This window comes from Astatotilapia calliptera, chromosome 3 (assembly GCF_900246225.1).
Source record: "Astatotilapia calliptera chromosome 3, fAstCal1.2, whole genome shotgun sequence".
Taxonomy (NCBI): Eukaryota; Metazoa; Chordata; class Actinopteri; order Cichliformes; family Cichlidae; genus Astatotilapia; species Astatotilapia calliptera.
Genome location: NC_039304.1, coordinates 15,953,883 through 15,964,212, shown reverse-complemented (window position 1 = coordinate 15,964,212; position 10,330 = coordinate 15,953,883). Strand labels below are relative to the sequence as shown.

General features: G+C 38.9%; 2 protein-coding genes across 2 annotated transcripts; both read right to left on the bottom strand.

The window, feature by feature from the left end:
- Positions 1–975: 975 nt before the first annotated feature.
- LOC113012315 (homeobox protein HMX3-like) lies at positions 976–2,640 on the bottom strand. Its single transcript, XM_026152428.1, has 2 exons — positions 2,339–2,640; positions 976–2,059 (listed from the first exon to the last, which is right to left on the bottom strand). The coding sequence occupies exons 1-2, from the start codon at positions 2,535–2,537 to the stop codon at positions 1,515–1,517; spliced, it is 744 nt and encodes a 247-aa protein (XP_026008213.1). The 5' UTR covers positions 2,538–2,640; the 3' UTR covers positions 976–1,514.
- A 613-nt stretch (positions 2,641–3,253) lies between these two features.
- On the bottom strand, positions 3,254–6,685 carry LOC113012308 (homeobox protein HMX1-like). Its single transcript, XM_026152416.1, has 3 exons — positions 6,071–6,685; positions 5,390–5,587; positions 3,254–4,707 (listed from the first exon to the last, which is right to left on the bottom strand). Exons 1-3 carry the CDS (start codon positions 6,318–6,320, stop codon positions 4,280–4,282), a joined length of 876 nt encoding a protein of 291 aa, XP_026008201.1. The 5' UTR covers positions 6,321–6,685; the 3' UTR covers positions 3,254–4,279.
- Positions 6,686–10,330: the final 3,645 nt, after the last annotated feature.

The window sequence follows — 10,330 nt, the reverse complement described above, 5'->3', positions numbered from 1 at the left end:
CAAAATCTGCATTACAGCTATTACAGGCATTTATTTATTTATATTTGGTGTCAAACACTGTTCAACTTTGTCTCTGGAAAGTGCTTTCTAAATAAACTTCTCTTCCTTGGTTACTTTCTGTAGCATATCAGTCTAAATTAAGACAATTTATTTGAAGGTTGACAGGCTTCTACAACTTTAAATTTTCTTCTAACTAATAAATCATTCAATTTATATAAATATTTTTTATATATTTAGGATTTGGATTTTTCAATGGAGAGTTGTTACAGAGCTTTTAATTAAACACCAAGAAGTTGTCATCTGTTTAAACACATTTCTGAGAGACAAAATGAGCTTCCTGACAGCTCTGCGGAATAACAGGGGGAATGAACACACAAGAAGGCACTAACAGAGACTGTAAAGCTTCTGCAGATTTTAAAATACTTTTAGCAGCACGTCAACACAGAGGTGATAACTGGTGATCATTATTCAGCTTATGGTCTCTGCTTTTAATATTAGGGATAGCAAAGGAAACACTAACCAGCTAATTTACTTAATGAGCAAGAAAAACAGACGATTCTTTTCTTCTTCTTTTTTTTGTGGTACATTAGTTAATTCGGTTCAAAATGTATAATCATAAGTTGGTTTAACTACTAAATTTACAATTCGTTCACTGTAAAGCAAATAGTGTGCCCCGGATTTCTCAGCTCTCCGTTATTGAACTTTATTTTTCTCCCTGCAGTGATAAAGTCCTGACAGTCTACTATAATCTTTAAATACGATCTAACGCTGAATAAATAATGCGAAACGACTCTTACAAAGTGAAAGGAAAAGTAGGAGTATGAGTTAATAAATAAATAAAGGATTATTAAAAATGCAATCTGGGCGTGTTTTGGTGTTATCTGTTGGGTTTTGTTGTTGTTTGTTTTGGGGGGGTTTGTATTGCTGTTCCTGATACAAGTCAACACACATTTAAAACTGCAAATGTTACACGTTTTATTGCAAAATATGATCGTCGTAGAATAACCGTCTTCACAGTTTAACAGTCTTATAAAAGTGAAAACAAAAGATAAAAGTTGTTTTTTAAAAAAAACTAAACAATGATAAGGCCATATAAATACAAACCAAGTGTTGCTCCACAGGAAAAACAATGAACACACACAAACAGAAAGTATTATTGCAGGGTAGTAAGGCTGATGCAGCATCAGGAGTTTAACGTATGGTACATTCTTTCAGATGACATTACTGCGCAAAGGAAAACTGCTCCGAGGATTTGAACGCATGCACAATTCAAGATGATAAACTCTGTATATAAAATTCAATAATAATAATAATAATAATAATAATAATAATAATAACAATAATAATAATAATAATAGTGATAAACCAAAAAGTGGCGCATGCACGTTGAATTAGTTGATATGTTGACAACTCATTTAAAAAAAAAGTTAAAAATGAAAAAAGGATCAGACGTATCATGCAAAAAAAATTTGGGCTGACTGTAAGTCGGAGTGTCCACGCACCCAAGAGACAACTCAACAGTCTGCATCAAAGAGGCCAAAGTATTTGCCAGTGTTAGAGAAGTAAATGTAAGGCGCGGCGTTTGCCGTCGGGTACACGACAGGGAACGGTATGGGTAACAAACATCCGCCCAGCACGCTGCTGTCTTTGTAAAAAGTTGGTAATTGCACGTTTTTTCCTGCCTCTGTAAAGTGATCGGCGGCCAGCGGGCCCTCCATGTCCGTGGACAGCTGTCTCTTGAGCTTGTTGCGGCGGTTCTGGAACCAGATTTTCACCTGGGTCTCCGTGAGCTGCAGGGAGCTCGCGAGGCACGCTCTCTCCGAGCTGCTCAGATAGCGCTTCATGTCAAAAGTCGCCTCGAGTTGAAATATCTGTCGCTTGGAGAAGATGGTGCGCGTTTTCTTCTTTACCATGGCTTTGGAGTCCACAGTCTGCTGCTGCTGTTGTTGTTGGTGGTGGTGCTGCTGCTGCTGTGGCTCCTCAGCGCTGCACTCATTTTGCGGACAGGATCCAGCGGTGAGCGGCGGTGTGTTTCCCCCGCGCTGAACTCTGGGCTTCACTGTGAACGGAGCGACAAGATGTGCTTTGGTGCAGCGGTAAAGGCAAACGTAAAAACACCTGCGAACAAGCTCAGCAACATTCCAGTAAAGCAGACACAAACCGGCGTCCTGTAAGCGCTTCTGCATTTTCGCACAAATAATTTGAACTTTGAGCGTTTTTAAAAAAAAATATTTTGATCTTTATCGTTGTGCTTCTAAACAGATTAATTAGCCTAAAATTTCCCTTTAATTCTATGAAATTTACAGATATGGTATTTGGGTATATCCGTCAGAGTTACCTGTCTCCTCTGTCCTTCGGACGTCCCACACATCCTCACATCGCTCCTCCAAAACATTCTTACATCCACCGTCTTTCTGCCCGTTTGAACAGTCCAAATCTCCACTTTCTTGCGGCCTCAGGTTGAGGATGTTGTCAATTGTGAAGGTCAAACAAGTGCTCCGACTGGGGGCATCCTCTTTGCTCATATTCCCCGGCATTTCATTTGCTCCTCCGAGAAACCCGAAACACCGACGTCTCTGGACGCTCCGAGCACCATTGCTCCTCGGCTGCCACTAGAGCACAGAGGAGCCGGTGCGCAGTAAATCAACGACCCGGAAGACTGCGGTTTAGCAGCTTTTGATTGGCGAGGTTGAGGGGGCAGATGAGGGCGGGATGCAGATTTACGTCTGGCTGCCATATTGGAGGTTTGTGCGCTTTCTTGCAGCCTGCTTTCCCAGGAAGTGTGCAAAAACTAAGAGTTTGGAAACCTTACCAGTTGTTTTATTTATTTATTATTTATGTATTTATTTATTTTAGATACTAAATACTTTTTAAAGTATCTCTGTAAAGAACATTAACGTGTCATTTTGACAGCATTTTAACTACTGGCAGCATGAGAATTATGTAACCCGACAATGGGTTAAGGGGGCGCATAACATAGCCAAGTTTAACACAATAAGCTGTTCTAATCTCGCCTCCAACATTGCATATCTCAGCTTAACCTCATTGTTCTTTTTTATTTTCTTTGAAAATGTTACTCACACTATCAAAAACTATTCATCTCATGTGATGCCCTCTTTTCTTTCTTAATTGCCCCTTGGGCATAAGTTGGGGTTTTTTTACATTTTGAAACCCACATACAACCTAAATTCCAAATAAAGATGCCAAATAAACAGCTGATGGCCAAGAAACAGGAAAGAAACCACGAAACGCCTTGTGCATAAAATTTTATTCACATGTGAACATAGAAGTGTACAAAACTCTGTATTAAAATCATCTTAAATTAACAACAAAAAACAAAAGTGTCAGTCAATCAGTGTTGCTAATAGCCTACCCCTGCTAACAGCTATCAAAAGTCACAATATCACAAACACCATACTGGCTTTTATTTCATAAATGAGCTACATTTTAGCACTCATAGGTCACGTGTGTGGGTTCAAATTTCAGAAAGAATTGAACAGTCTAAAGCCACGTGAGAAGATGAGTGTGATGGGAAACTCAGCAGTGCAAAGAAAAACTTTTTCTGTAGCATGTGAATATAAGTTGAAAGCATAAAGTATAGAAAAAAATATACAAAAATGAACTTTTGGTCCTGATTTTTGTCCTCAGATGATTTTTCTATGTGTAACCTGATTGTTTACAGTAATTTGTGTTTTCATTTCCAGATTTTTCTTATACATTTACAAATTAATGAATTCCCAAAGTATCTTTTTCTTTGTTTTAATTTTTTTTACATCGCTTTACACACCATAAACATATTGACTCTTCCAAGTACGTGGACCCCTATATTTTCCAGTGACAGAAATCATCGCAAAATAAAGCTTTAGTTGGAAACTGTGTGACTATGTGTGTGAAATGTCCTCAGTAAAGCACAAAGAAGGATGGTGGGCAGCTTGAATGGTCCAAAAATATCCATCACAATTTCCATATTTCTAGTAATACTAATTTATTCCTGGTAGTGCTAAATTTGGTACTAAAGATTAAAAAATGACCTTTGCTTACAATAAATTGATAAAGGTTCTGCTAATGATGAGGAAGTTTAATGCTGAAAGTAGACACGGGCACCTTGATCTAAATGTACTTCCAGAAAACATCCAAAGGAAACATTTCAACAGAGGATGACAATGCTCAGTGCACTGCAGGGATGAACTTTACTGAATATTCTAACATGAACATTTTGCAGCATCATTATTTGATTCATGTGAGTCACAGGTATACGAGATCTCTTCCACTCTTTAAGTCACACCAGCCCGGTCATCTGTGGCGTTATGAATGACACCGGATGGGTGAAGTGGCCAGACAGCGGATAGTTAACAGAGTTAGAGAAGCCAACTACTGGATGTGACACGTGGGGCAGGTTTGTCAGTGTCAGCGGGGTAGTGACGCTCTCGCGATACAACACGGGAACTCTAACCACCCTCTGGGCGGCGTACGGTGCAGTGGTGCTGCTGGCTTCTATATCTGCCGTGATCTGTCGTTTCCACTTGTTCCTGCGATTTTGGAACCAGATCTTTACTTGGGTCTCGGTGAGCTGCAGCGACGCAGCCAGCCCAGCTCGCTCCGAGCTGCTCAGGTAACGCTTCAGGTCGAAGGTGGACTCCAGCTGGAACACCTGGCTTCGGCTGAACACAGTGCGCGTCTTCTTCTTTCGCACCACTGTGATGTCACCTGAGGCCAAGAAGAAGCAGTGTCTTCATTTAAAAGTTTCTTAGCACACATCGCAACAGTAAACATTTTATGTATATTTCTAGTGTTGCATTTACAGACCATGTAGCTGTTAATTGATCAAATTCATGCTAACAAGTCTCCAGGTGAATATCTCCAAATAGGCAGTACTGCTATGTAATACAACGAACTATGCGGTGCTATTAAGCAATTTGCAATATTTAAGCTAATTTAATGTTCATATAGCATTTAGATATAAAGTTTAATATTTGTATTTTAACCCGTTATGTAATGTCTCCATTCAGTTACTAAATGTATCATCCTTTGCTTTTATCTAATTTCTACAACAAAATAAAAATCAAATCAAATAAAACATGTTGCCCTCTTCTGCTGTAACTGGCAGAGCAGGGTATGGCCCTCAGACCCAAGAAATGCTAACTGCACCCCTGCTCTCTAATGCGAACTTTTGAAAACTTGGGTCACTGCTGCTGTCAATGCACCTTATCGGAAAGAAAATGCACCTAACCAAGAAGCTCTGCAAATGTTGCTTTTTTAAAATCGAAAAAATAAAATTCCGCTTGAGTGAGTGTGTACTAGAACGGCGCATGCGTGCTTATAGCAGAGCACAAGACTATTTGGGTTTTTTGTGTGTCTTTTCAATGAATTACGTGTACTTTGAGCTCACCTGTGTCACAGCTGTCCCCTAGAGAGACGCAAGAGGAGCGCGTGTCTTCCTCTTCCTTCTCATCTGACAGACCGTCGCCTTCCTTCTCGGCCGGTTTGTCATTCTCCTCCGCCTTTCCCGTTAAAGTTGGGGAATCCCGTTCGCTGTTTAGCACGGGGTCTACGTGTTCGTGCGAGCGGCTGGTTTTGCAAAGAAGCCCTGCAAAGGATGTCGTGAAAAAAGAAAAAAAAAGTTACTTTAAATCATCCTACACACTGTCAGATTTGTGCACAGCGGGGAATTGCTCGCATTCATGCTGTCTGTCCTCTCCAAGATTATAAATACGCATCAGCTCTTCGCTGCGGGTCTATTTAAAGAACAAGAGGGAGATTGTTGTGAGATCGTTGTGTGGATGCCAAATGCTGTTGGCTTCTACACGGCTGATAATCGGAGAGTGAACCCTGACCATGCGTCATGTCCACTTTTGCCCCATTGAGACCCCAAAGCGAGATGCATAAATCATAAATGTTAGATGTGGGGGTTTGTGTGATGTTTGTTTATCAATAATAAAATGAGTTATATATTTTAACCCGACTCTTGTAAGCGACAAACAAGGAACAAATCGTCGAAACAAAAACGAACATTTGTTATTTTCAGTAACCTTTTCGATGGGACGAAAAGGACGGTCAGGAGCAAACTCACTTCTCGAGCAGCCATTCGCTGTGTTTGCAAATGTTCCGCTCCCGTCCGACCTGTCAGTGTCGCTCAGACGTCTCGTTTTCAGACCCGGACACATCCCCGGGTCGTGACCAGTAAGTTTGAAGCTCGGAGTCTCCGCTCGCTCCTCGGCTGAAGAACGTCTTCCTGTAGTTCCCAGCAAATTCTCAATGTAAAAAGATGAACCTCTCGATGGAGGACCGGATTTCAGTCGCGGTGTTTTATCATCCAGCATGATGACTTTATGACTCCGCCAGTTACAAAAAAAACACCCTTTTAAAATCCACCACACGTAAATTTTTATACTGTCATTCCTGGGAAGGCGTCTTATCTCGGGCCAGACGAGTCTTCTGCGCGCAGACCATCCCGACGCAGTCCATGTGAGGACAGCCTGCTACAGTTACGAGAGATACACAAAGCAAATTCGTTTCGGGTTTGAGCTGAGGGCAAAAGGCGAATAGGAATTACTCCAGGAAATACCCGGACACGGTCTCGTAGTTTGTATGCTCTCGTGTGGGCTGTGCGATAGTCTGCCTTGAGGGACCGCAGAGATGCTGTATTTAGGTCAATTAGGGAGCAAACCAAGGCAGAGATACGTTGTTGTCCTCAGGGCTGGAGATGGAGAAAGCTCCATGAAGAATGGCACAGTGCACAGTACCGCCTATTGGTTACTTTTGTCCATGCACACTTTATATTTACTATTCACAAAATAACTCTGTTACACTCAGGTTTCACTTTCTTGTCCATAATGACACAGCAAAGCAAACGTTTCCCACAGAAATGCTATTTTTATATTTCATTTCATTGGTTACTAACGTCCAGTTATTTGCCTTTAGATAAAACAGGGATAATAGACATAAATAAACCGTAGTAAAACATTTCTTTTTCTTCTTAAAATAGCAGAAAAACCCAAGACTAAGCATGATGTATAATGTATGGACACTGTTATAGGAGGAGTATGAATCATAATTGTATCATTGTGCGCTAATGCTAATAAAAAGCAGATGCTGCTGATGTGGCATTCATGGCAAATCAACAACGTGCGTCAGTGGGGAAAAAAAACTCTTACTGCGCTCAATTAACCGTGTACTTCAAGTGAAAAGTTTGGTTTATCTTAAATTAGATTGCTTGTTTAAATCAGTTCTCAGTAGGTTTGCGGGTCATTTCCCCTTTTAAAAATAAAAACAAAAGAAAAAAAACTGCTTTCCCCAAGACATCCTCATTCAAAACTTCAGCATCTATGGATACAAAAACGTTTGTCACAAAAAAAGACAAAGCACCTACTGGACACAAGAAGCAGCCTGCTTTTTTGAAAATTAATTTTGTGTGTGTTGTAACACCAGTGAGATGTGTAACCTTATAAAGTGTTGCTGGCAAGTTAGAAAGTTGTAATGAGACAAAGTTTTACAAGCCCATCTTTTAACCTCAGCTTAAGGTAAGCACAGGAAACATCCAGTCTTCAAAATATGGGTATAATGTAAAATCAACGTTTCAATGTCAAACTCAGTGAACCTTAAAAACTGAAGCAAAGTAACAATAAGAAAAACTGATTTCTGTATTTCTCAGTGCAGTTTGATCTGAAGTATAACTTCAGAGAACAATTTACATTTTGTAAAAAAGTGACATATTCTGCTTATTCATGCGGCCTTTGACAACAGTCCCAGTTTCCTGCCTCAGAGGGTTAAAAGTCAGATCAGTGAGTAGCTTTATATCAAGTTCAATAACAAGAGAACTTCAAACATGGCAAAAATTAGGATAAGGCAGAAGTATTTGACCACGGTTAAGAACTCTTTCCAAATCCTATGAACATTCGACTATTCAAGGAGAAATAATGTATCTTTTATTGAGAGAAGCCCTGCATCACCTTGGGTGCCCATAGATGGACTGGCTGTGTGCTGTAACTTAAAATGAGTTAATTAATGCTGAAAGTGGAAAATACTTAGTCAGCTATGAAACTGTGAACAGCGGAGTCAAACACAGCCGTGTTTGGAGTTGTAATAGGATTTAAACACTGTGAAAAGCTTACTTTCATCTGTAAGTAGCCTTGAACTAATGCTCAGAACATTCCAGGCTGCAGGATTTTTTTCAGGCTGCGAGCTGATCAACTTTGTCATACTTACCCTTATTTTCTACATATTTTTGCATTTGAAAGAATCACATCAGAATACAGCATGTATTCAGAAACAGAAAGAAAGAATGTGAACATAGAAATGGAAACAAATCTTCAAATCTATGATCAGACTTTAGAGAAGAGAAGCAAAGAGCAACAAACACTTCTCAGAGAAAAGTGTGCAACACCCCCACCAACATTTTTAAATCTTCATAATACAGCCCACTACTTATGGTACAATTTCCCACATTTACCATGTAATGCTTTTGATTTTAGTACATCTATCTAAAATAAAATAAGTATCTAAAATACTTAGTGGTTCTTACTTAAACAAATATAAGTATTTTTCATTTAATAATGGGGTGTTTTTAAGGCCAGGACAAGCCATGTTTCCTGTTCTTACCTTGTAATTACACTTTTGCAATCGGGGGTGCTGGCTGCACTAGAGTATCCTTCTTTTTTGTGTAATAGAAGAGTACAGTGGCAAAGCGTATTCTCCAGCTATCACCCAAAAATGTATCTGGAAGGTACTCATTAAATTTAAAAAATATATTATTTATTTATTAATTCATTGATTTATTTGTGTCTCCTTCATTTAAATATACTGTGTAGGTAAACACCAATGGAAAAAATACAGTTTAATTTTATATATATGTCCTTTTTAAACTCCCAGTTATTATTTATTTGGTCCTTCTTACATTTTACATATCATCAGGAACTGATAAGTATATTTAGGGCAAAAGGTAAACCATAAATTCTGGTAAATGTTATGAAGTTGCATCTTAATTTGCACGAAGTATGAACTTAATTACCAATTTACAGTTTAAAAAATGTGATTAAATTAATGTAACAGAATGCCAGAAATGCATTTGGCTTTCTGTAAGGTGTGATGATGTTCATGTACTGCTTGCAGTTGTGATGGTAACATGTCAAATCTCACAATTTTGTTCACAGTTTGAAACTGTTGTTTTTAAATACATCTTAGTTTTAAAATGAAAAATGTCCAACAGTATGAAAACATTCATATTTCTTTGTTAATGGGAGGGTTTAAAACACCAGTATCCAACTTTTAGGATTTCAATCTCTATAAAATTCTGAAAATATATATATAAAAATATATATATTAATGAGGACTTTGTTTTTATAACATTTCATTTAAATAACCAAAACCCTCACAAATGTTGCCACCTTCTCATTCAAATGTTGCTGAATTGGATTCTGATTGGTCCACAGGAGCATGACATCATGAAGTTCTAATGAGGTCCAGCCCACTTCGAGCAGTGACAAAAACACAAGAAATGAGAAAGGAACCAACTGTGTGAAATAACGAAAACTTTTACAACAGTCACAGAAAATGTGACGCTCACGTGGGACCCATTCACGTCTACCAAGCTGGAAAGTTGTTTTCACTGTAACCAGTTGGTATGTTTTCCATTTCAATATCCTTTTAACCTCAAATATTCATTACTAATAAATAACATATTCAACAAATAAGAAGATTTTATGTACATTTAACAGAAACTACTTTTCTACTTATCTCCACCCTTTTCATGCATGAATTCATTTAGTTATTTATTTATGACATTTTACTTACTTTGCACTTGACAAATGAGTGACGAGATCTTATCCCTCGTCTTGTTTTCATGAGGACCCTTAATAGTGCGGCTTTGCCGTTCACATTAGGTAATTTAGAAAGATGCTGTTTCTATATGAACTTATAGGTCAGTAGTTCAAAAGCACACGTGGAGGCTTGTCAGAGAGCATAATCTGCCTTCATCCCATTGTTCTTGACCTCCTTCCTGAGCTATGAAAATATGGAGGGCCCAAGTAATTGTGCTGATGCTTGAGTCTACGGGAGGAGTCGACATATCTGGGTACCTCTGCAGTTTTTCCCCAACAATGATTCAGCCAGGTGCTTTTGGGCCAGCTTGAAAAATGACCCCTCGCTGGAACATTAACATAACACTTCCTGTCCTGTCTCGCCCTATTTTGAGGAACAGCACAGAGGTACGTTCAAGATCACTTAATTATGGCTGGCATAAGGTACAGATTATGCAATGAAGAACCCAACCTCTAGATTACATTCTGTACTAATGCAGATAAACAACTCCTTTTTCTGCTTCCTAAAGTAACAT

Bases quoted from the DNA above. Each gene is read 5' to 3' on its own strand.
- LOC113012315 (XM_026152428.1), bottom strand. From the start codon at position 2,537: ATGCCGGGGAATATGAGCAAAGAGGATGCCCCCAGTCGGAGCACTTGT. The intron at 2,060-2,338 runs GTAACTCTGACG...CTCCGTTCACAG, and splicing joins CCGAAGGACAGAGGAGACAG to TGAAGCCCAGAGTTCAGCGC.
- LOC113012308 (XM_026152416.1), bottom strand. From the start codon at position 6,320: ATGCTGGATGATAAAACACCGCGACTGAAATCCGGTCCTCCATCGAGA. The intron at 5,588-6,070 runs GTGAGTTTGCTC...CATCCTTTGCAG, and splicing joins AGCGAATGGCTGCTCGAGAA to GGCTTCTTTGCAAAACCAGC. The intron at 4,708-5,389 runs GTGAGCTCAAAG...TCTTGGCCTCAG, and splicing joins AGGGGACAGCTGTGACACAG to GTGACATCACAGTGGTGCGA.